The sequence below is a fragment of the Microtus pennsylvanicus genome, chromosome 21 (assembly GCF_037038515.1).
Source record: "Microtus pennsylvanicus isolate mMicPen1 chromosome 21, mMicPen1.hap1, whole genome shotgun sequence".
NCBI lineage: Eukaryota > Metazoa > Chordata > Mammalia > Rodentia > Cricetidae > Microtus > Microtus pennsylvanicus.
Genome location: NC_134599.1, coordinates 2875661 through 2901551, shown reverse-complemented (window position 1 = coordinate 2901551; position 25891 = coordinate 2875661). Strand labels below are relative to the sequence as shown.

Sequence of the window (25891 nt, the reverse complement as noted above, 5' to 3'; positions counted from 1 at the left end):
GGACCTTTCTCAATGTATTTGTTTTGCAAGTTTATTGCTCTTGTTTGTGGTGACACTGGGTGCCTGTAATCTGCTTTCCATTGGAACAGGTGGGAAAAGGTATGTCTTTGTAGTTATATGTAGGCCCTCGTGACAGTGGAGAGTGTCTAGGGCTGGGTTTTAATTGTGTTGAAAAGGCAAGGCTGCAAACTGAGAAAGAGGATAGGATGACTGAGATGGAGCTAGGGTGCTAGTTTGTAAATCCTTTCTTCTGTTTTACTCTGGCGTCACCTTCATATCCAGACAGGAGTCTCTGTCATAAGTGCCAATGTTGGAGAATGTTTTAAGACCATTTTGTACCCATCTTTAAACCCCTGATACCCCGTGGAAAGTCCTCATTCTTGGGAGTTTTGGAGGGAACGTTTTTCTATCTTCTTGGGAAGGTGAGGCAAAGGATTTCACAAGCACTCACTGCCATTCTTTGTCCTTCTTTATACCTGCAAGTATTGTTTTCTTCTTGACATTTTGAGCAGAATTCTCTTAACCTTTCTGCTTGCCTGAAAAATAGTTCACTCCAGTTCAGTGGGATTTGCTGAAAGCCATCTCTGAGTTGCTGCTTTAGTGTTTCCCTTTGAGGATTAAAGCTTTTCCAGGGAAGTGGACAGAAAAGCTCAATCCTCAGAACTGAGGTTTGACAACTACTGGGACCTATCATAATATATATTTCATTTCATTTTTTTACCTATTTGTTTGCTTGTTTGATAATTACTACTTGAATGATTTTGAAACTGGTAGTTAGGAGTTTAAACACAAATGCATACACACAAAGAATTTCCTTGAAGTTTAAATACATGTGTTCCTTTGCACGAGTGCGCACACACACACACACTCGCATATACCCAGAAATGACTCCTGCAGTTTAAACATACAGCATACACACAGGCAAACATACAAATGTTTGACACACACTGAAGCAGCCTTTCTTGAAGTTCACTGGATTATTAATTTTTAAGCATTTCCTAAGGTTTTATTTGCTGAGATGGAGAGTAAACTTAGGTTTGTTCATAGCAGGCATGATTACTGTGTAGTATCTGCTTCACTCTCAGAACTGGCCCTTTTGGATGGCTGGTTGTGTCACTAACAAACAGCAAATTTCTTTTGGATCTGTGAGTTACTGTGTTTTCTTATACAAATCCATCCTGCTGTGTTGGAAGCATGGCTTTGGGTAGCTTATTTAACTTCAGAAGTAGATGAGGCCTTTTGAACTAATAAATTTTCTTAGAATTATTTTTGACTATCAAAAGTACTGTAATAAAAAATACACAGTCAAGTTTAACTTATTCTGCAAGATGTAGATGCCAGACTGATTGTTCAGTTAAGGAGCAGAAAATCAAGTCAGTTTCTTCTCCTTTCCCCTCCTGAAAGAGAGAGAGAGAGAGAGAGAGAGAGAGAGAGAGAGAGAGAGAGAGAGAGAGACACAGAGAGAGACAGAGAGAGAGAGAGACACAGAGAGAGACAGAGAGAGATAGATATTACTTGACTACCCTTTGGAAGGGTATGCCCCATTTAGACTTAGGAATGCTTTTAGTAGAGGATGGAAGTTGACCCACTCCCCAGTCTAATATTGAGACATATTTAACCCAGGCTGGAATTTAGAACTCTAGCAAATCACTTTACTGTCTTTGCATATTAATTAGGTGTGTGACAACATTGAATTGAAATTGCTGAGCTGTTACTTGTATTTTCATGTCATCTATATAGGGAAGCCAAAGATATTTTTTAATTGGTTTAATTTCCAGTCCTTAAAAGCAGCTTTTATAGGAATTGTATCTCTTGCATTATTTGAAAACTTCAGAATTTTATTTCTGTCATTGTTAGTCATTTTATGGCCATTCTTCTGGGTGTTTTGGTGGGAAAATTGTTTAGCAGATACCCTTCTAGGTATGTATTACTTAATCTTTTTCTTTTATGTTAGAATTAGAATAAATTTGACCATTATACTTACTCCTTGATACTTACTTGTCTGTGGCATTTAAAAATTGCTCAGGGATTAGCAAGTAGTCTGTATATGGGCTCTTTGGATTCTCTATGGCAATGCCAGACAATACAAACCTTCTGGGTGTCAAGAGGTCAAGCAGCAAGAGATTAGAAACAACCCTCTCATGGTAAGCTTGTGCTTGGTAACAGGTCTTTTTATGGAAGTGACACACATTAATTAGATTTCTTGTTTTAATTAGAATCAGTCGGATTTGTCAGATGAAGAGCTGAACGATGATCTTCTACAGAGTGATAATGAAGAGGAAGAAAATTTCAGGTGCTCAATATTAATTCATGAAAACTGGGCCATATTTAAGTAAATTGATTGACGTGTTTATAAACTTTATAACTATAATGAGTAATTGAATAATGTGGTATTGGACTTCTAACATACATTACATTCTGAGTGAGATATTGGTGTATTCTGATATGGAAATCATATGTAGATTGTTTCCATAAATAGGTCAGTGGCTTAAAGTTACTTATGTTAGAGCAGTTTGTGAAGGCTCAGTGCTTTATGTGCATGGAGTGTAGTGGTCTCTCACTTCATGCAGGCGACTGCAGTTTGATGTTGCTCTCTTTATTTTCCTTTCAGACAGTTTTTATTGATGCCATTCTGGAAAGGTACTTGGAAATACTCAGAAAAATTTCCAAGTTGTAGGAAGAAACATGAGAAAAATACACACACCTTTTTGGGTTATAAATATGATTGCAAAACATATGAAAAAGGCCATAGATTTGAAACTTGTTTTCTCACATAGTTTGTGGCTAAAAGTATAGTTTTAAATTATTTTACCAGTGAGATGCATTTGCCAATTCTCTTCTTTGATATCATGAACTATATTTTGATCTTTTGAATGAAGTTAGCCTTAAAATGTATCTTTGGAGTTTGGCCAGAAGCTTGAAGTCTATGGTATGCTCTGTGTTGCTGTATAGGCTGCCTTTTTTTTTTTTAATATTTTTGTTTAATTAAAAAAATTTTGCCTGAATGCATGTCTTTTTACTACTTGTCTGCCCTCTGAAGTCAGAAGAGGGCATCAGATCCTCTGAAAATGGAAGTACCAATGCTTGTGAGCCACCATGTGGATGCTGGGAATAGAGACTGAGTCCTCTGGAAGAACAAGCCAGTGTTCTTAACAGCTGAGCCATATCTGCAGCTCCTGCATTTGTACTCTTATCTTGAAATGTTTGCCCTTTAGGAGTTAGTGGGTTTCGTGGCTTTAAGACCTTTTCCTGTCTTATGAAGAAATTGCTGATTTGTTTGGTTTAGTTTTTGAGACAAGGATCATATGGTAGTGTTCTGTAACTCAGGCCAGTCCTTCTTCCTCAGCCTTCTGAGTGCTGGGGTAATAGACATGTGCCACTACAGCTGGTGGTGTATCATTTATTTATTTATTTATTTTTTAATACAGTTGTGATTAGTATACATTTATTTGAATGTTGAGATGTACTTTGATACTGAGTTTTATGTTTTGGTTTTATTAGAGAAGACCTTACAATTTGCATAATCTTTTTAAAAGGAAACTAAATTTTTCTCAACATTCTAATGGTGGGTGCTGGAGAAACGACTCAGCAGTTAAGAATACTTACTGCTCCTGCAGAGGAATCTGGATTTGTTTCCAGCTCCTAAATCAGGCTACCTGCAATCCCCTATAATTCCAGGGGATCCTATACTCTCTTGTGATCTGTGGGCACCAGGCTACATGCAGTGCAAATACTACATGCAGGCAATCATACAATAAAGAAATTTAAATAAGCCTTAAGAATAATCCTATGATTTTCTGATCATTGAGTAGTACTCATGTTTTCTGTTGACAGTCATACCATCCAGGTTTCATCTGTTTCATAGTAGATACCTTTAATTACCAGCATTCAAATGGCAGAGGCACAGATTGCTGAGTTTGAGGCCAACCTAGTCTGCAGAGTCAGAGTTCCTGGGCAGCCAGAGCTACATAAGGAAACCCTGTCTCAAAAAAAAAAAAAAAAAGAAGAAGAAGAAGAAGAAAAATTAAATGTAGACAAAGGTTCAAAATGTTTAGGCTCTTGTCTTGGATGTTTGACAACTAGACCAGCTTCTTCATCAGGCTGACTTCATTCTTTTGGTCAGAAAGCAGAGCTGACAAATGGAGATACTGTCTGCATTGTGGGGCAGTGGCCCTGGGCCATTTCGAATCTAGTGCAGCTGTATTTTCATGGATTGTTAAGAGTGTACTCACCCATTGGGATTACTTGTAACCAGTGGTTGTTTGAGCATCACAACTCAATTATGTAATGATTCAGCTTTGTGCTTCCTCTCTATATGTCTTTTTTTTTTTTCCAATATTTCTTTCACTGTGTTTGTCTTCTAGTTCTCAGGGTGTCACCATCAGTCTGAAGACCACCTCTGGCATAGTTACATCATTTGAAATGCCTGACAATACCAACGACCAATCCGGGGAGCAGGAATCTGAGTATGAACAAGGAGAAGATGAGCTAGCCTACCATAAACCCGAAGAACAAGAACTATATACTCAAGAGTACCCAGAGGAAGGACAATATGAAGGCCATGATCCTGAGTTGACAGAAGACCAAATAGAATATGGGGATGAGCCAGAGGAGGAGCAGCTCTACAATGATGAAGTGCTGGACATTGAAATCAATGAGCCTTTAGATGAATTTACAGTGAGTCTTTTCTCTTTTGAATGGCCAAAGATAACATGGCTTCCTGCACATAGGTTTCTAGACTGATTTGAAATCTATTTACCTCCCATGGGAAGGAGAGAAATTAGACCTTATTATCACTGTCTGCCAGTTTCTTTATCAGAGCTATAACAAAGTTTGTGTTGACAGCTTGTTTGGCCAGCATTAATGCTCCTTTGTCATTCTGGAAGGCTGCAAAGAATTGTGACCTTGAGGATTGCACCCTAAGGAAGAAAACAGCTTTGTGTGGTAGAAGCACACTGTCAATGTTAGAAGTACTTAATGCAGAGCTTTTATCCAGGCTTTAGACAAGATCTGATAAAGTCCTTCTAAGGTGAAAAGATTATTGACCTGCTAAAGACATCTTTAAGGTGCTAATATTCCACAATGATTGATGTCCTGTTTTCATTCATCCCTTTCTTACTAAGAACTGTCTAAACCTGAATAAAGAGGTTGAGGTTAGTTTAGAAAATGTCACACATAATTTGTTATCTGTAATCAGCAAGGTAAGGTGGTGCTGGTCTTTATTTCAGAATGATGGCTTTGGTAGGTAGTGTTTATTTTTATTAAACACCAGGAAAGGAAGAGGTACTGGTATAAGATTGGCCATGTATCATAATGGTACATTACCAGAAGATGTTTGTGTTTTTAAAAAATCACCTAATGACATTCATGCTGGAAAGATGTTATTGCTGCATTGTGTGATGCCTAAGGGTTTCCTTTCACTGGGGTCCTATGAAGGCAGAGTAGAGATGAGGCTGCTGAGATGCGTTCGAGAGGTGTAGGATCAGGACCTATAGAAAGAACTCTTGTTGGTAGGAGTAGTGCTCTCACATTTGGAGTCTTCGTTTAGCATGTGCTTGCGTTTGAGGACTGCAGCCAACAGTTAATGAATTGTGGTCTTCTATGTGTATAGCGGTCTGCTTTACAAGTGGTTGATGATAAAGAGCCTGCAAATATTTGGTTCATTCATGACTGTGCTTTGATGTCTCAGGAGGTAGAGGCTTATTCTTCAGAAAGTATATGTAGTTTGTGGTCAGTAGAGTCATGAAACAGTATCATGGAGCCTGCTGTCTGTGGTCCTATAATGATGTAATTTAGTAATCCGTCTTTCAATAGATGGACAGTGTCTTCTGATACTGGTGTGCTTGCTTATGTGAGACACTGCAGTTTAACATGCTTGTTGAATTAACCAAGGTCTTTTGAAAATGTTGCTGTTTTCTTGTATTTGACTGTTTGCTATTCATTTGTGACATTAGCTGTTCATTTCTTGGGTCTTTTACTCTTTAAATAGTCAGCACATCTTTACTAACCATAAAAAGTATGGAAAGTGTGTGCAGGGGAGTTTGCTCAGCCACTTTTGTGGTGCTTGTTGTCTTGTAAACTTATAATCAGTGAAAAATTTTCTTCTTAAATATTTTGTTGTCCAATTTAGGACCACATAAAGTCCCAAGAATAATACAAAATCTACCTATGTAATTCAGCATCCTGTGGTCCAAGATTCAGGTATTGAAAAGAATAAAATATTCCAATTCAAACATTTAAAAAACTCCTTTGCATTAAAATGAATTTTTCAAAATTTAAAAACTCAAAAACTTTAATATATCATTTAGAAATTCTGAGTTTGCTAGTATTTCACAGCTGAGTGTTCAGTGAACAGTGGCAGCCTACCTTACTATTTGGTATTAGAGCCACAGCTATCATTTTTTTAATTCATGGATACCACAGTGGTAGTGTCTGAAGTGACTGCCCTGGGTGGGAAGAGATCAGAATTAAGCTGTGGAATGCTTTGCTCTTGTCCAACAGCCAGGTCTTGTCTCAGACCGTCTCTGAGGTGCGTATTGTCATTTTATCAGTAAAGATGCTATAGATCGTGTCCCCATTTACCCTAGGGGTATGGAGTTTGTCGAGTGGTTTAAACTGGTTCCTTGTCCTAGTCAGAATTTGTCAGCCTCTTCTCTAAAGCCAGACTTAACTCTGAAATGTGACCCTCACAAGCATGTGCTTTCTTGTGAGAGCCCACCTGTAAAACCATGCATTTGTTAAATCCTTAAGACCACAGACTTTGTAACTAGAAGGGATTGTGTCACCTTTGAAGAAAGGGAGATCCCAGAGATGTTGAAAGACTGGTCAGCATAGCTGTTCTGTTGTGTTAAGTGAATTTTGCAGGCATTATTGTTGATGAACATAATTTCATCTTACAATTTGTACTCTGGTAGCAATACAGCAAGAACTGTATTGTTCAGTAGCCAACAGAATAGTATTTGTTGGTGACATGAGGGTGTATTCACTGTGACGTCAGCACCAAATGAGATTTCATAAAACATTGTTTTGTAAAATCGAGTTTAAATTTACTATTTGTGTAGAGAGTAGCTGACTATTCCATTGTGTTATTTGACTGAAATGTTGATTAGCATCTCCACTTCTTTTTGATGGGATGCTAATAGTTTTTGTGCAAAGTGGATTGCAGTGTTAGGATCGTCTTGAGAAGCAGGTGGGTCAGTTTTCTCTACCTCATTACTTGTTGGTAATGCCAGCAGCAGTCTGCTTTCTTGCCAGTGTGGTGATCTCCAGTCACCTTGCCTGCTTACATTGCCTCAGCCCAAAAGGGACAAACTTGCCTACTGATAAGCCCTTTCCATTTCATGAAAAACATGGAATCATCCTTTCACCCAAGGGAAGAAAGGCCTGATGAATAGTCCACTGTAGTGTGATGCCTGAAAAGCACTTTGCTCTGTCAAATTGCCCTGCTCCTAATGTTTCTGTTGACCTTAAGTTGTCGAGGAACATAGGTGACCACCTGCTGCTTCCAAGCTTCTCAGTGAGCACACAAGCCTGGTTTTTGTAAGGCTTTTCTCATTTGGGTGCAGCAGGGGCTTGGTTATGAAGCTGAGCCATTGTTATTCTCCTCATTTCTGGACCACCATGTACGCTTGGTTTGCATGACCTTGCAGAAGAAGCTCCTATGCTGTATGCTCGGTCAGGCCATCACCACAGTAGAGTGTGTTAGAATAACTCCACATGAATCGTACATGAAAAGTGGTTGAAAACACCCAAAAGCTTTGTGAGAAAAATGTTTCTTCTCTTTAATGGCCGTTAGGATGAAGAATACTTGCAGGCTTATGGTGGGCAACAAGGGCTGCAAGTGCGGGAAGACTGTGAGGCTGAAGATGACTTAGATGAGATTACTGATTCCCAGGTTGCTTCTGAGACCCACGAGGTACTTGTTCAACTTCTACAGTTTCCTGAGTTTCTTTCCTTCCAGATTTAAAACAAGAATTTTTTTCTTAAGTATTAGTGCAAAGGTGATGCATGTGTGAACTGTGCATTGTAGTAGAAACCCAAGTCTGTACCTAGAGAGGTGAGTTGTGGTGCCTGGTGCCTGTGAGAAGTATGTATCCTGGATCAGCAATGCTTGTCTTTTTAAATGCTTGTTTTTATTGTGTGTTTATTGTGTGTGTGTGTGTGTGTGTGTGTGTTTGCCTGTAAGTGTCTCTTCATGGCACACATGTGGTCAGACAGTCAGAGGACAGCTTGTGGAGTCTCTTCTCTCCTTTTACCATTTTTTGGGTTTTGAAGGGTCAGGCCTTTACAACAAGTGCTTCTCCTGCTGAGTATAGCAGCTGGCCCAAGTGGTAGTGTTGAAAGTGAGTTTTAGGGCTGACTTTTGTTATCAGTGCCTTGAAATCAGTGCTGTAATTATTTTAATTAGTTTATATTAGCTTATTTGGACCATTATTCAAGAAACAATGCAAGGTTTTCTGTTTTAGCTTCTGTCTTAGGTGTTGAAGAAACAGTGACAATCCTGGGTTTCTACCCCCCATAGGAAGAAGTTGTTAAAAATTACCATTATGTACAGCAAAAAGTGACAGATCCCAGGAGTATGGAAGGGGCTTGTTGAGGAGGGTCTATGGCTGAGGCTGAATTGAAGAAATGACCCCTGAAGTACTCTTGAAAGAACAGTGGGTCTCTGGTTGGTCTGAGCTGTTCTCTTCTGAGAACTGGTAGGCACTGTGGTTAGGTCTGTAACAGGTTATGAAATCTTAGCCCTGGGAACTTTCTTAGAAGTTAACATTTGTTTCCTCCAATAATTTCCTTAATGTTTTTTCTTGCCTGCCAGAGAAAAGATAAGCAAAAGCCAGTGTTTCCTGGCTTAAGCCATTTTATTTGCATTGGGTGTTAATATTAGGGCTTTAAAAGACTCCTCCCAACCTTACCTCGTGAGTGCTAGGTATAAAACAGGAACCTTTCCCTTAAGCAGAATTTGGACTTTTTCTTTTGTACTTTGTATCTTATTCTCACTCTTAGAAATAAATTAAAACATAGAGAACAAACTGAGACTAATGGAAGAGACTCTTCACCCTGATTGTGTAGTTACAGAAAAAGGTTTCTAATCCACGGTCCCATGGCAAAATTGGAGACACAGGACAAGCAGCCTGGTTGCCTCATAGCTTTCAGTATCTTTCTCCCCAGCACACTGTTTACCCAGTTTGCTCAGGCCTACAGGAATACTTGAGATAGAAATCAAGATCTGACAGGTTTCAGAGCAGCTGAAAAGCTGCCAAGGAAGTCTTTGGGTGGTCAAAGTTTAGAAAGGAGAAGTTTGGTGCATATGACACACGTGTCTCTGCAGGATAAACAAATGAGCTATAAGCACATGAAAATATATTTAGTAAGGTAAGGATTAAATCTATTTTAATTTTAATATTTTAAATTTTAATAATAAAATAATAAATTTTAATAATAAAATATTTAATTAATATTTTAATATTGGCAGAACCTGAGATTATTGGGAGATGTAGTCTTTGTTGGGAAATGTGTGCTAGAAATGTCATAAACGCATTTCTCTGAAATCTGCATATTTGTGAACAGGTAACTACTTGGTCTTTGTTGTAGAATCAATCTCTGTCCAGGTGTGTTCCTGTACCCAGTGACCTTGAAAGAAAGGATCTTCTTCCAGGGCAGGTCTGTTTAGGTCAGAATAGAGGTCCCACGTTGAGTTCATCCTTAAGCATTGATCCCTCTGGATGTGATCACAGGGCCCTGCAGCAGGGCCTCAGGGAAGTGCTGTTGCTGGGGAGGTGACTCATGATTCAGCCCAGTTCCACCAAGTCTTGGTCTTTCCATGTCTTCCACGAGTCTCTGTTAGACCACTTTGCTAGTTTTCAACACCCTCACTGTCCTTGACAGACTCAACAACCCAGAAGTATGTTGTCCTTTGACTCAACACTTCTACTTTAATGAATTTATTTAAAGGGATAATCTAAGATGGATTCAAAGCCCTAGTACATGTTTGTGTTGGCAGTGTAAGCATTCCATTAAGTTACCTTAGTGGCCCCGTAAGAGAGGAACTCATATCTTCCTTTTGCTGTCCAGCATGGGAATATACGTCTAATTAAGTAAAAAGTGCTAGGCAATATGTTTTGCTCTCAGCTTTGCCATACTCTTCTGTATCTAAATTTCTTGTAATTCTAAAAACAAATAGTCAAAAGTCTGAAGATAAAGTAACCATAGTGTTTGCTTTTAGACTATGGGATTGTTTAGTCATGACCAGAGCTTTCTGTTATGCCATTATTGGAGTGTTAAATAGAAAAGTGGATCCTCAGAGTTCTCTAGTAAGATAGAAGACCCTGTCTATGGGGTTAAGGGAGAGATTGATAGAAGACACCCAGAGACCTCCTCTGGCATATGTGTGTGTGTGTGCATGCCACCCACTCCCACACACGCATGCAGAGTAATAGTTTATATTCAGTGAGTCAGTCATATAGATATCAACTGATTATAAGTTTTTATTCATGCATATACCCATCTTACCATCTTGTCAGCAGCGGTGGGGTGCAAGTCAGGAACACAGCTCTGCACAACCACCTACAGCAGCCTAATTTCTTTTCTGAGACTTCCTTCTAGTTAGGTGAAACTGGGATTCTTGACTTCACCACAAGAAAGAATTTCAGGACAAACAAGTATGAAGCAGAGTTGGTATTCATAGAGACAGACAGATTGCTTGGAATTAAAAGAAAGACTTCTAGGGAAAAGATAGGAACCCCTTCTAGCATTAGTCACACTGTATTACATGTCTTTATAAGAGGCCTGTATCTGTAAAGACACAGGAGGATATTTCAGGATGCTGAGAAGTTTAAATAAGATTGTAGGGAGCTTCCTGAAGTGCTTTGATAGGATTTCAGTTAATGAGGTCATAGGAATTTCTAATTGAGTTAGAATGTTTTCATTGTAAACTAAAGTTAATAGTGGTGTTTATTAGGAGATTCTCATAAAATATCTGGGGAAGGAACACGGACAAACTCAAAAAGAAAAAGATCTGAGTAGTCCTTTAGAGCCCTGATATTAGCACCCAGTAAGACACATTCTTCAATAACTGCACAGTTGGGGTGAAGAGTCTTACACTGATCTCATTTTTTCCCCCTAAGTTTTAATTTATTTCAAAGAGTGATAGTGAGACACAAAGTACAAAAAGTCATATTCAACCTAAGGAAGGGCTCAGAGGTAAGGTGAGAGGAGTCTTTTAAAGCCCTGATATTGGCACCCAATGCAAATAAATGTCTTAAGCTAGGAAACACTGGGCTTTTTTCTTAAAGTCTTGGCTTTACAGAGGCTAATACTTCTCCACCCTACTTGATCTAATTATACTAGAAGTTCACCTTAGTGTTTACCTGCTCCCCCCCCCCCCTTTGTTTTTGTGATATTGGGATTGAACATAGAATCTCAAGCATGTTAAACAAGGGCTATGCCACTGAGCTACACCCATAACCTCACGTAGCTGTTTTTGCTTAACATAGTTTTGAATTAATTCAAATACTTACATGTAGCAATAATTATTCTGTTTATTGATATGCCTTATTGTTTCTTTTCCTCTTGTTAGATATTTGGATTGTTTCTAGTTTTTTTTTGTGTGTGTTATGGATGAATGCTCACATTTTGTGGATATACATTTTTGTTTTGTTAGGTATTGGTAGAATTACTGAGCTAGACTAGCATGGTGCTTGTCTGTCTGTCTGTCTATCTATCTATCTATCTATCTATCTATCTATCTATCTATCTATCTATCTATCTATCTGACTAGCATGGTGCCTATCTATCTATCTATCTATCTATCTATCTATCTATCTATCTATCTATCTATCTATCTATCTATCCATCCATCCATCCATCCATCCATCCATCCTTATCTATTTTAAGGTAATTACCAAATTGTTTTCCAGAAGCGATTGTGCCATTTTATACCCTTCATCTGGTGAGAGTTCTCATTGTTCCTTCTTATTTGGTATCAGTTTTTTCCTTCACCCTTCAATGACTGCATCATTGTGGGTTTTGTTTGCATTTCTTTGATGGCTAATGATATTGAGTACTGTTCATATATTCTTTTCGACTTTATATAGTCCATTGGTTTGGTTTTAGCTGCCTTTTCTTTAAAGTAGGTTATCTCTTATTTATATAAGCTACAAACTGTATAAGGTCTTCAAAATAGATTGCTTATATATTTGTACTCTACATAGACAATATAATTTGTGTTTATTTTCTTAGTGTCTATAATTGAGATAATACATTAACAGATAGTGTGTATATATTCTAGATATCAAGTCCATTGGCAGACTGTGAAAATTTTTTTCTGAACCTCCAAATTATGTTTAATTTTCTTAATTTTAAGTTTTTTAAATAAGATAAGGTGTATTCAGGGTGATGTGGCTGTAAACAAATTTAAGTTTTTAAAAATGTCTTTATTATATGGGAGTTTTGTCTATAATACATGCTGGTGTGCCATGTGTGTGCAATGCCTTTGGAGGTCAAAAGAGAGGACATCAGACCTCCCGGGTCTTCTGTTGAGTCATCTCCCCAGTATTCAAATTTATTTTTTTTAAGTAGAAAATAAGTTAAATGATGATTAAGTGGGTTTTTTTTTCCCTAAGAAAATTTTGACTACCCAAGACTATAAAATTGGCTTGCTCTTTTCTTGTGGAAGCTTTGTGTCATTAGCTACTGTTAGTTTAGAGCTAGAGACTGCCTTGTCTAATAGCATTTGAAGTATGAGAGCAATCCATTGTTTTTAAATAAAAAAGGTTTTTCCAGTTCTTCCCCTGGTATGAAGGCTTCCTTCCCATCCAATGTAGTCTTTGTGTTGTCAACCGACTTTTTACCCTCAGGCGCTTCTACTCCATTAATTTGTTTTTATAAAGTCTGTATGTTAACAGTACAGCAGGTTGGAATAATGGAACATGAAACCAGGTAGTGCAAACCCACCAACTTTATTCTTTTCTAAGATTCTTTTGTGTATTGTATTTGTCAGTATCTGCTAGAAGTCCTGCTAGGGTTTTCATAGAGATGGCCATGTGTCGTTAGATCAAAATAAACAGGTTCATTATTTTAAGTTTATTTTAATTTTTAAAGGCTTTATTTTTATACTGCTCCATGTGTGCGCGCGCGCGCCCGTGTGTGTGTGTGTGTGTGTGTGTGTGTGTGTGTGTGTGTGTGTGTGTGTGTGTTTGGTTATGTACATGAGCGCATGTGCCCAAGGGATACCAGAAGAGTGTATATGGTCTGCCCGTGCTGGAGTTACTGGTGTTTGTAAGTCACCTGATGTGGGTGCTGAAAACTCAGTTTAGTTCCTTTGATAGAACAGTATGTACTTTTAAACACTGAGATGTCTCTTCAGCCCGTAGGTTATTTTATTTTTAATAATTTTACCTGTTAATAAAAACATTTTACTTCTTTCACTGTAATTAGAATCCTTTTATTTACTCTACCTTACTGACTCGGTGCAAGTGCTACTTACAGCAGAAGACTAGCTTCAAAGCAGACTTTCCTGCTGTATATATAGTGCTGGGAGCCAAGACACTAAGTGCTAGCTTAAGTTTTGTTCTCAGATTGAAGATGTTCTTTTTGATTCTAGTTTGGTGGTGATCTTCTAATTAATACCAAATTTTAGTAATCCCTTCTTTATGTCTATTGTAATCATATGGTTAATATAATTGCCACAATAAAGTCTTTGCTTTGGTGGATATGATTTCTTTGCTGTGGCATATTACTGAATGTGGTCTGTGTATCCAAGAGTTGGCCTCCCTGGGAGCTTGTGAGGAATGTGGACTCTCAGGTCCCGCTCTGGACCTCCCAGGTCTGAATCTGCTTTTGAACGGGATTTCCAGTCACTGGGGTACATGCTAACAGAGAGCAGTCCTGCCTAAGCAGAGGTACAACAGGGACATTGTGGCCTTGGTGCCTTGAGGACTCATCATAGATCTGACTTACTCTATTTTCAGATTTTATACAGTGATGCAGGAAAGGTAGTGTTACACTAACAAGAATGTGAAATTCTGGGGCTGCAGAATTTTCCAGCATGTTGTTCCTCACAGCACTGAAAAGTCATAGTCATACTGAAAGTGGCATTTGTATTCCTAGAACCAATGGTACTATTTTTATAGTTAGCTTTTCACGTTGAGAATGTCTGGGAAAGGAAATTTACAGTGATTGTCTGTAGGTTTAACTTCTTATGTATTTTCTAATAGTGTGTCTTTGTTTCTTTTAAGAATAAAGAATCATTCATTCATGACAATGAAAAAGCAAGCTGTGTTTTTTTTTTTTTATTACACTGGTAGAGAGTGTTTAAATGAACCCTGTACTCGGTGCATGCTTGTCTTCATCTGCCAGTGTGCTACTGAGACTGACCTAAGAGGGAGGTGATAGTGCTCAGGAGCTCAGAAGGAAAAATTGTATGAAAAATGTGCTTTAGTTTAGGTTGGCACTGGAGGGAATTTTTGTAAGGGACTCTGCTAAAATAGAACTTGGTTTTATTTAGTATAGAGAAGTGGAGAAGAAATGATTTTGTCTTTTACTGGTCTCAGCACTAAGTGTGTGGTAAGTTAACACTAAACAACAAGCATGAAGTAAATAGGAAGGGGGAGGGTTGGGGAGGGTTCGTGATGAAGAAGTGTTGTGAAGGCTAGAACAGGAGCAAGCAGCCACAAACTCCAAAACTGACAGGGACAGCTGACAAAAGGTCAAAGTATGTGGTTAGGGACTGTAAACTGTTCAGCTTACATGGCTGAAAGTAGCCATTGCAGCTATAAGATGGATTCTGTGCTGCTAACTCTAGTGTTACAGATGTTAGCTTGTGGGAATTCTGCTGTGGTCTGGACTAGATGTCAGGCAGCAGGGATATTTAACCAGTGTCTGTTCTGGCAAGTACGAGTAGCAGCAGTGCGGAGATCACAGGCAGGAATTTGAGGGTTTTCTAAAAGTAAATTTCTTTTAATATTTGAAGTTTTCCTCCCACTGGAGTTGGCTTCATGTTTCACGTAGCCTTTTTCTAGGATCTTTGAAGTATACTTACATTTTATGTGGCTATGGACTTACCTCTCCCTGTTTTTCCTGTGTGCTTCTAGGGAGGAATGGAAACCTTAGAACTCCAGAAAGACATAAAAGAAGAGTCAGATGAAGAAGATGACGACGATGAAGAATCTGGAAGATTGCGTTTCAAAACTGAAAGGAAAGAAGGAACAATTATTAGGCTCTCTGATGTAACTAGAGAAAGAAGGAACATTCCAGAAACTTTGGGTAATTTTTGGTTTTGACCTGTGGGTAATTTTTTTCTTTTCTCCCCCTTGCTCCTTTTTTTCTGGCCTGTTTCCCCCATCTTCGTTTCTACTGCAGATACCTCTATATCTTCCTGTGATTGTTGTTGAGGGTGTGTGATATATGGGAGGCTGGTGCTCAGATGTGCTGTGTTCGTCATTCTGCCACACAACCACTTCTGTGTTATGAGTGTTTGAATGAAATATTTAAAAGTATTTTTTTAGTAGTTTTCTTTGGGAGTATATGACCTAAAGCTACTCTCCTTCATGCCCTGTGTTCCTGGGTGTACTGAGGTGTGGCATGGGGATCCTTATCCTTGGCAGGGATGCTGGCTATTATCTACTAGGCTGTCCCTCAGGTAGCCAGTGCTAAATTGGTTTTATTTTGCATTTGTAAAATCCTTGTAGTCATCTTTTTGGGTTCTCTTTGTCTCTTGTTCCTGAGTGTTCAGTGATTAACTTATGGAGATCATTAACTGGATGTTAAGAGTCTGCTGTTGAAGCCCTTCCTCAGACTGTTGCTGGGTGACAGCAGTGACCCTACCCCACCTACAGTTTGTGTCATTTTCCACTTGATCATTGGATTTGATTGGAGTGCCACAGTCACCCCATGGCCTGGAAATGTTGCTTAGTGGTAGAAGCATTTGTCTTATAGACATTTAGGTTTTTGAAAGTAGCCATTTTGAGTCTTTAGACCCAGGCAGTGCCTAGGAAGATTGCATTTTCAGTGTGCTGCTTGGACTTTTTAAGAACAGGAGTACCAGGGTTTGACTTTCTAAGGAGGAAGGCAAGGCTCACAGGACAGCAGGGTCTACCTGCCTTCCTATTTAGGTCAGAGTAAAAATCAAGATCAAGGCCTCATCATTACCTTGATGATATATGTCTGTGTCTTGACTGTCTGTCTGTCTGTCTCTGTCTTTGCCTTTCTGTATATGTATGTGTGTGTGTGTATTGGTTTGTAATAGTTATTTTCTATTGCTGTGACAATTCTATGGTCAGAGCAACTTAAAAAAAATGTTGTTGGACTTACAGTTTTAGAGGGTTTGAGCTCATGATGGCAAAGCAAAGACATGGTGGCAGGAACAGCTAAGAGCTCAAGTCCTGATCCACAGATAGGAGCCAGAGAGAGCAGCACAGACATTAGTATGGTGTGAGTCATCTGACACCTCAGATTCTACCCCTAGTGACACACCTGTCCAACAAGGCCACATCTCCTAATCCTTCCCAAACAGTTCCACCAACTGGGATCAAGCATTCAAATATCTGAGCTTATGTACCTTGTCGTTCAAAGCTAGGAACAGTTAGGAAATGAAGAAAAGACAGACACACATACAGTGAAGCTGGGATCAGGTGAGGTTCTAACATTACCTTGAGATACCTCCAGCTACTTGGAACCTCAACTTTTTCGTTATGTTGAACACAGGGGAAGGGGCTAGCTAGTCTTGGTAGGAAATCTGTGTAGGGGAGCAGCCTCAGGCTATAAATAAATATCTGGGAGGAGGAAGCTGATAGCCTTTGCCTACACAGATCAGTTGTTCATACTTGGACTCTGACTCAAAGGAAAGTTTTGCCACTTCTCTTGAGCCAAACCCACATGGGTGTAATGATTTTTGCCAACTTTCCCTGGTCAGTTGGCCCTGGAGTCCTTGAAATGGTCATGTGCATCTCAACTCTCTCAGGAATTGATTCACTTGGGGCTTCCCCCACTACTTAACCTATAAGGGCCATTTTCATTCAAAACACAACATGGTTGTTTTTTGCCACTAAATGGGAGCAAGCAGCATGTTTCAGGGGCACATACAAATTCTCTGGGTGAACACTAAGCTGCCCTCATTCACTAATATAGTTCCAATTCATTGTCATAGTTGTTAGTATTCATTTTATTTCCTTCCGAGGATGTGAGTATGGTTGTCCTGAAACATTCCATTTGTCTGTATTTGTACTTTTGTTTCGTACATCCCTTTTTCAGCATCTTTGCCTTCTTCCTTTCTTTTCTGAGTTATTTATACTTTTCTTTATTCAGAAATCTATCAAGTCTGCTTTCTTTTCAAGTTACCTGACACCTGTTAACTAGTTGTCTTTAGAGACAAAGGCTTGGGGTGTTGTTTTGTTGTAGACAAGTTACACCCTTGGAACTCTTGGGAAAAGAGGGCTTGGAACCCTTACAAACAGTGCTATAAGGGTAAATAATTGGATTGTTTACCGTCCTTCTAAAAAGGACTAGGAGTATTTTTGTAGAATGTGGTAATTTGGCTAGGTAATTAGACAAAGAAAAGTTTTGTTTCACTGAGTGGTGGTGGAAAATGCATTTAATACTAGCACTTTGAAGGTAGAGACAGACAGATTTTTGTGAGTTCGAGGCCAACTTGGTCTTCATAGTGAGTTCCAGGACATCCAGGCCTAACACAATGAGACCCTGTTTACCAATAACTTCAAAGTTGGGGTCATTCTCAATATGCAGAGATATCACCACCCATCAGAAGACTGGTTTCCTGAAAGAGCTTCCTGTTAGGGCTCGCACTTTCCCAGATAGAGTAGGTGTATACATAACTTGATGAGAAAGAGAGCTGGACCTGTTAGCTTGTGTCCCTAGCCCAATATGGAGTTTATTGAATTGTAAAGCAGTTTGCCTGCTTTTATACTGAGATAAAAGTGTGTTTCTACTAGAGACCCTGTATTCTCTGGTGATATATAGTTTTTGGACAGTTGATTTATTTATTTTTGTCATTTTGTTTACAAATAAAAACTTTTAAAAATTAGATTTATTTTTTGTGTTTTGAGTGTTTGCCTGAATGTGTGTACGTGTATCATATTTTGTTAGTGCTTCGGGAGCTTAGAAAAGGGGGCAGGATCCACTGGAATTGGGGTGCTTATGAGTGGCCATGTGGGCGCTGGGAATTGAACCCAGGTCCTCTGGAATTGGAGTTGGAGATGATGATAAGCCACCAAGTGGTTGCTGGGATTGAACCCCAGTGCTCTTGAAGAGCAGCCAGTGAGTGTTCTTAACTCCTGATCATCTCTGCAGCCCACAAATAACAGCTTACTACCTTAGTGATAGATAGCCTTTATTAATGTTGAGAATCTTTTGTTCTTTAAAGAATAATCAGATGCTGCCATGGTACCGCCCATTTCTGACTCTGAAAGCACGTGTGTGAAGTGAGTGATGAGTTCTTTTTGAGATCTAGAAGGGAGTTTGGTCACTTTCAAACACAATGTACCCTCGTGTGAAGAGCACTAATTCACACACATGACTCTCTCCACTCTTAAAGAGCTGTATGTCAGGTTTTGATTGGGGTATTTGCTTCCGGCTGGGTTAAAAGTATACTTTGGGGCTTTCATTTAAGTTAGTATTACTTAATTGATTATCCTTTTTCTCAGTCAGGATTCTATAAGTTAACCTTACAGAAAACTGGTTAAAAAATACTTTTTTCTGTTTTGCCAAGGATGACGCCAACTGTGAATTCAGAACATAAATTATTCTGTGCAGATGATGTCACTGGTGTCGGTGGTAGAGCCCAGTTGAGCAAGATTGTAGACCAAGTGTGTGAAGGGTTTGTTCATTGTGTATGAAAATGCCAGGGTGTGCTCTACACATGGACACTTTGACCATTTTTTCTCTAGGCTGAACCTGGAAGTAAAGAGCAGTGGCTTCTCTTGTGCTCAAGAAAGCAGACGTGGACTTGGACGGTCTTTAAAAGTAGTGTGGGCTGGGAGGGAAAGTGCTTTTTATTTTTTGAAGCTAAGCTTTTTGTTCACTCTGATTTTTTTTTTTTTTTTTTGTTCAGCCTCACTGGCCACATGCATCATGTTAAATTACTTTTTATTGCTTTAGCTTAAAGAACTGCTTGGCAATCCTTACTTCTAGTTCTGTTGAACTAACACCCTGGCTGCCTTCATTGATGACCAAAGACCTTTGGGAAGAACCTTTGATCTAGTGGCAGTGGGAGTTGTTAATGCTAGTAGCCACATACTCACCTGTTAATACTATAGTCCTTGTTTTTTGTTGATTTTAAAAGTTTTGGGGGGTTCAGTTATCTTTTGAGATTTGCCATTTTGATTTGCCAAACTGTATTCCATAAGTATCTATCCATTTCTAGCTACTCTAGTATTTGGAAGCAAATATGTTACTAGTTAAAAAAAGGATAGGGTAGTATAATTATAGTTACTTTATAATATATCTCTTTACTCTAGGATCTGGACATAGTTCAGAAAACACTTATGGGGAAATTAACATTTCAGTTGAAGTTACAAATGTAATTTCTGTCCTGTCATATTTTGGTGACCTTTTGTGACAGCTTGTCTCAATTGGAGGAGAGCATTTTTCCTTGCTGATTAAAGATGTCATTTGAAACCATTTTATTACTGAGGATAGTAAAATTAATCTTGACACTCAGAACCACTAGAAAAATAATTGCTGATTCACTGCGTAAAATGTGTGTGTGAAACAATCATGTAGTCAAGATTAAAATAAAAATCTCTGCTAGTTACAGCGAGATTATTACGTTTTCTTTCTAGTAGGTTCATATTCATTTGAAAGAGATGGGATACCATATCAACATTTTCAAGAAAATAAATCATAACTTACAGATTATTAAAATCTCTCCCCAGTAGAGAAGAAAGGCTTCCAGTAGTGTTTAGTGATGTTTTGACAAAATACACATTTACTATTAAAACATGTATTGCCACATTTAGACACTACTGTAAAAGAAAGGGACCCTGTTTGGATGAAAGGGCTCTTCCCCCTTAGGGGCTTAGAATAATGTGCTATTGGAAGGTTCTTAGGGTCGTGTTTATTGTTCCCTGAAGCATGGGAGAGACACAAGTGGCTATGTGAAGGTTCCTGCAGTGTTTAAAGTAGCCAGCTTTTCTTTGCATGGCTTTTCTTCTCTTTTGACATGGTATCCATATCTGATTGTGTAGACACACAATGGTCTTTTTATAGCCTGACATATATACTAATGAATATAAAAGTTTAAAGTGAATGCAATGTTCATTCTTTAGGAATTATCTTTAATAATTTTGCTTTAGAAGGTCAGTAGTGGCTTTGATTTACATCAGAACACTCAGAGTATTTTTTCCTGATTCTGTGCCATTGCTCATTAGTAGCATTTTCTTTTCTGTTTCCTTCCTTCCTTCCTTCCTTCCTTCCTTCCTTCCTTCCTTCCTTCCTTCCTTCCTTCCTTCCTTCCTTCCTTCCTTCCGTTGTTGTTGTTATTTTTGTAGACTGGGTTGCCCTGACTGCCCTGGAGCTCACTCTGTAGACCAGGCTGGCCTCGAATTCAATGTAGATCTGCCTACCTTTGCCTCCCAGGTGCTGGGACTAAAGAAAGGTATGTTCTCCCATGCCTGGCTAGTGGCATTTTCTTACTGGTCTAATTGTATCCCAGTAGTAGAGGAGGAGAGTTTCCAACTGTACTGCTCTGTAAATATTGGCTGCTTTTTATATTCACTTGGCACACTGTGAAAGTGAAAGCATTTTAAGATTGATAGATGATTTATGTTTCGAGAGATTGCTACTTGGTTCTTACTGTTCTCTTTCAATAGATATATGTAGTATGGGCTTCATTTAACACCTGTTCATCTTCTTACATAGAGCTTTCAGCAGAAGCCAAAGCTGCATTGCTTGAATTTGAAGAAAGAGAGCGACAGCATAAGCAGGGACGTTATGGTTCCCGGCGGGGAGGAAGGCGAGGAGGCTCTCTGATGTGCCGTGGAATGGGAGACCAGAGGCGAGAGAACACTGAGAGGGGAAGGATGAAGGAGCACAGGCCCGCCCTACTTCCTACACAGCCTCCTGTTGTGGTAAGTATGGGGTTTTATTGCTGTATTTAACAGTTTTGGAGCAATAAAAACACTCCTGTGAGTCACACAATTCACACTCACCTTTTCTGAAATGACACTGAAGCAGTAGAAGCAGTGGTTGAAGTTCTGGGTTTTGGTTTATGGTATGATTTGTAATTTAAAGATTTACTCCTTCTATTATTGGGTAGTTAAAAAATCCACCTCAGGGCTGGAGAGATGGCTCAGTGGTTAAGAGCCCTTGCTGCACTTCCAGAGGACCTGGATTCAATTTCCAGCACCCCCATGGCAGCTCTCACCTGTTTGTAACTCTAGTTCCAGGGGGCCTGATACCCTCACACAGACATACAGGTAGGCAAAACACCAATGAACATGAAATAAAAATAAATTAGAAAAAATTCACCTCAGTGCTTTCATTGAACTTGCATTGGTGGCTTGTGTGGCTGCAGTGGAACCCTGCTGTTCTCCTTTATATCAGTGACACCCTCGCAAGTTTTTGATATGCTGATGTTAATACAGATAGACTCTAGGCCATACTCATAAAGTGGTTTTTTTATATATATATAGATTTTCCCTTTAGTATCAGATTTTCTTAATTATTGTATCTTATAAAGCTGTTCATGACCTGAGACTGAATTATGTAGTTAAACTTGGATAAATGTCTTCTGGGATGTCTCAGAAGCAAAGATAGGAGTCATAGTGTTTGTTGTCCTTTTGTCAGCTAGAGGTAAACTTCATGGCTTTCTCCTTTGGAAGTCAGTGTTAGGAAGAAACATAATGCAAGATGTGTCCCTAGTGTATACCACATACCCTTCTGAGGCTTGCTGCCTACACTTGGCCTTTGTTAACAATGCTTCGGGTACCATCAATTGTTGAGATGATGCAGTAGAAAGGGTGATTGTTGGTCTTGTATGAATCTAGTTTTAATGTACCTCAAGGGAAGAAAATGATAGCACTTGAAAGTTTTGTGACATCAGTACATAGCTCTTTTGCACACAGTTGGTCGGTTTTCCATCAGGGTAAATAAGTTATCCAGCCTGGTTTTGTATCATCACAAGTGCTACAGAACTCTTTTTTCAATTTACAGGTGAGGGAGGTGAGTGGAGGGAGGGTTGGAGGTAATATTGACAGGCAGTCAGAAAGCAAAGGTAACCCGCATCCTGATACAATAGCTGTGCCTTAGGCTCCTGGTGTGACTGACCACCTGGTGGGTTGCATGGCCACCAAACAGCCGCTAGACTGAGTCTGACCAGCAGCTGTGCATTTAAATTGGGCTCACAGCATCCAGCAGAAACTAGCCAAGGAAATTATGTAGCGTTTCCAATTTAACTCTTTCTTGATTGATACGCGCCCCACGTCTAAAATTCCTATCTGTCCTTTACACTGTGGATATTTTAGCTATTTTATATTTTATATCATAGGATAACAATGGTAAGATCTGTTAGAAATGGTTTACCTGCTAGCTATTATATATCTCAGTAACATGATGTTTTTAGTCTTGGGCAGTTTGCTGTTCTCTTTCCTCTTTGTCAAAAAGTTAGAGGGCAACAAACATACTAGGATCTGAAATGGGGAAGAGGCACCCTCCAGTTTCAGTGGCAGCCTCTCAGTGAGCTCAGCAACACAACAATTTCCCAATTTTGTGCACTACACACTTGTGTACATAAAGGCAGAAAGGTGTGTCCTCGATTCTGAGAATAGGAGAGTTCAGGTTTATTGGTTCCTGTATCTTGAGGAACATCCTTTCTGAGGAAAGACAGCCCACCAATGAGCATATACAATTTAACTTTATAATCTTCTTTTTCCACTGAAGTCTCTCCTTGTCCTTCATCAGACTGGGGCTGTTTCTGCTATTTGCCTTTTGCCAGGACCTGTGTTGATCTTTTTCATCTGCCATGATGAGCATTCACTTTATTAGAGAAGGCTTCATTGGAGCTTCCTCGCCATGTGTGTTGTAGTTTTCATTTGGAACACAATTTTGACTACTAATTGGCAGCATAGCTGATTTGATTTGTGGATAGAAGTAAAACTCTTGAAGTCAGATCGTCTGAATCCAACTTTCTGGCATTGTCAGGAGTAGACTGCTACTTCCTGTCCAGGCTTCCAGTGGAGACTTGAGATAGGGGCTGTAGCAGGTTGGAGCCACTTTTATGCTTTCATTTATTTGTTTATTTTTGGTTCCAGTCCTCTTAGCATCTGCTTTTACATTCTATACCCCTCTCTCCTGCTTTTTGACCAAATAGGACGGCCTTTCTCCTGGTTTTCTCCATTTGTGGTTTGTTTGTTGTTCTCTCTGTACAATACATTCCTTTCTGCAATGGAGGCTTGGCCCACATAACACTTGCTCAAAGCCGCTTCTTGGAATAGCTTTCTGTAGCCCTGACCCTTTCTTAAAGACAGGCTTTTGGAGTTCTCTCCTATCTGTCCCCTGTATCCTCAAGGAAAGGCAGGGCTAGCTGTGCTTAGAAACTATGGGTAGCTTTGCTTGTTAGGGGCAGTTTTGTTTTCTGGGCTGAATTTTAAGAGTCTCATGCTCAACTGACTGAGCTAGCCGGGCGTTTCTGGGCTGAATTTTATTTTTCAGAATTTATGCTGTGTGCTTTGGGCTGTCATTTTTTTTTCTCTCCTCGCCAAGGACTGTGCTGCACAGTTTATTCTGTGTACACAATTTATGTATAGGTTGTTAATGTAAGCTTATTTCTAAGAAGTTAATGGGTATAAGCGTGGTAACACATCAGCATTACTTCAGTTTTCTTCTAAATGTTGATTTGTTACTTTTTCTTTTTTGGTGATTTTTCAGGCTCACTCTCCAAGATTAATCCCTCCTCCACAGCCACAGCCTCCTCCACCACCGCCACCACCTCAGCAGCAGCCAATCAGAAGCCTTTTCCAGCAGCAGCAGCTGCAGCCTCTACTCCCCTTACAGCACCCCCATCACCCCTCCCCACCTCAGGGAGTGCACATGCCCCCCCAGATTGAGACTCCAAGGATGATGCTGACACCTCCCCCAGTGACTCCTCAGCAGCCCAAGAACATCCATATCAATCCACACTTCAAGGGGACAGTGGTGACCCCTGTTCAAGGTGCGTGTTCTTTCCTGGTATGTGTTGAAGGACTTTGGTAGCAGATTTACAAAGCCACCACAGTAGCAGCAGATTCACAATCAGGTCTATAAGGATGCATAGAAACAATTTAGCTTGGCTTATAATTGCCTTTCTTCAGAATGTCTGTCTCTTACTTTGTGATTGGATGGAAATACTGTGCCATTGTCAGTGTGAGGCCCACCTGGAGGTAGTTGTTAAAGGGTCTAAATGCTTACTTTATATGTCTCGTGGCAAGAATGTTGGAAGTGATGAGTATTCTTCTTAGGTCCTCGGTGTGTCTCATTAGTTTATGTTATCTGGAAAAGACCAGCCTAGCTTCCATTTGTTAACTGTATTGCTATGACAGAAAAGGTACTGGAGCTGGGAGCAGCTTCTCTGAAACAGTTGCCTCTGTGTCTGTCCCACCTGTTCCAGGCACCTTGGCTTTGTTGGAGAACAGAGCAGACAAGAGTTCTGTCCATGTTCTTGCTTCTTTGTGGGCAGAGGCAGTCCATCAGCACCCAGGGTTGGTAAATAGGGCTTGTGGGGCATCTAGATCCAGATGAAGAGGAAGAATAGAGCAGAGTTCAGGAGGGGAGTGGATACAGATGAGGGAAGATGGTCACACGTCTTGGAGAGGTACACACTACTAGGACTGGCTGTTGTTGGTAGTGAGCACAAGCCTTGCATTTGAAGTAATTAAGAGAGACACGATCAACACTTTGTGGGGTGACAAAAGGAGGGAAGTGCATAGGGTCCTGCTTGTCTGGACCACTGTAAGGACTTATTTTTTACTGGGAGGAGTGCCTGGGTTATAGTATGTGAAGCTGGAGTAAAAAAGAATTGTGGTTCTCACGTAGCTGAAACTGGCCCTTTGCCAGTAGAATGCATTTTTCTGTGCTTCTGTTTATGCATCATTCTAATGCTTTTTTTTTTTTTGCTCTTTTTTTACTAATGATTTCTTACTACTTATTTGATCCTTATACTATGGAAAAGATGTTAGGCCATAAAAAACCTGTAGTGATTCTCTTGCCTGAGTAAGAAATGGGCCACTGTGGAGACAACTGGAAACATCAACAACACATTTGGCCCCAAAGCCACTAGTCTAGTGACTGTGCAGTATAGTGGTGGATCAAGAAAGAGCACGGCATAAGACATCAGAAGTTACAGTGATGACAGAGCAGTTGTTGAAACGGGTACTCTTAGAGCTCAGTGTGCTGCTCAATAGTCACTTAGCATTTGAGCAAACTGGAAAGGTATAAAGGCTCCATAGGTGGGTTCCTCATGAGCTGACTGGAAAAAAAACCAAACAAACAAACTTCATTTTGTCTCAATTCTATTCAACAACAACAACAAACTATTTCTTGATTAGATTATGATGTGGTGAAAGGTGCATAGTCCATGATGGTGCATGAAAATGAGCTCAGTGGTTGGACCGGGAGGGTGCAGTAGAGTACTCTCCAGCAAAAAGGTTATAATCATTGTTTGCTCTCTGTCTGCGGCCATCTGCTCCTTTATAACTTGTGAGCCTCAGTGTAGCCATTTTACCTGAGACATGTGCCAGCAAATGAGAAGATGCACTGACAGTCAATGCCTGCCAGGCAGTGGTGGTGCACACCTATAATCCCAGCACCTGGGAGGCAGAGGCAGGTGAATCTCTCTGTGAGTTCAAGGTTAGCCTGGTCTACAGAGTGAGTTCCAGAACAGCCAGGGCTAGACAGAGAACAATCA

The 25891-nt window shown here is 39.7% G+C and overlaps 1 protein-coding gene across 4 annotated transcripts in view; it reads left to right on the top strand.

Annotated features, from left to right (window-relative positions):
• Rbm33 (RNA binding motif protein 33) overlaps positions 1-25891 on the top strand; it is a 102261-nt gene that overhangs the window by 20813 nt on the left and 55557 nt on the right. For 2 of the 4 annotated variants that reach the window (XM_075955660.1, XM_075955659.1), the window contains exons 4-9: positions 2217-2293; positions 4365-4677; positions 7796-7915; positions 15090-15261; positions 20872-21080; positions 23878-24160. In XM_075955660.1, coding sequence (XP_075811775.1) covers positions 2217-2293; positions 4365-4677; positions 7796-7915; positions 15090-15261; positions 20872-21080; positions 23878-24160 — 1174 coding nt within the window. The remainder of the gene's footprint in view (positions 1-2216; positions 2294-4364; positions 4678-7795; positions 7916-15089; positions 15262-20871; positions 21081-23877; positions 24161-25891) is intronic. The other 2 variants (XM_075955662.1, XM_075955661.1) reach the window with 1 other exon arrangement.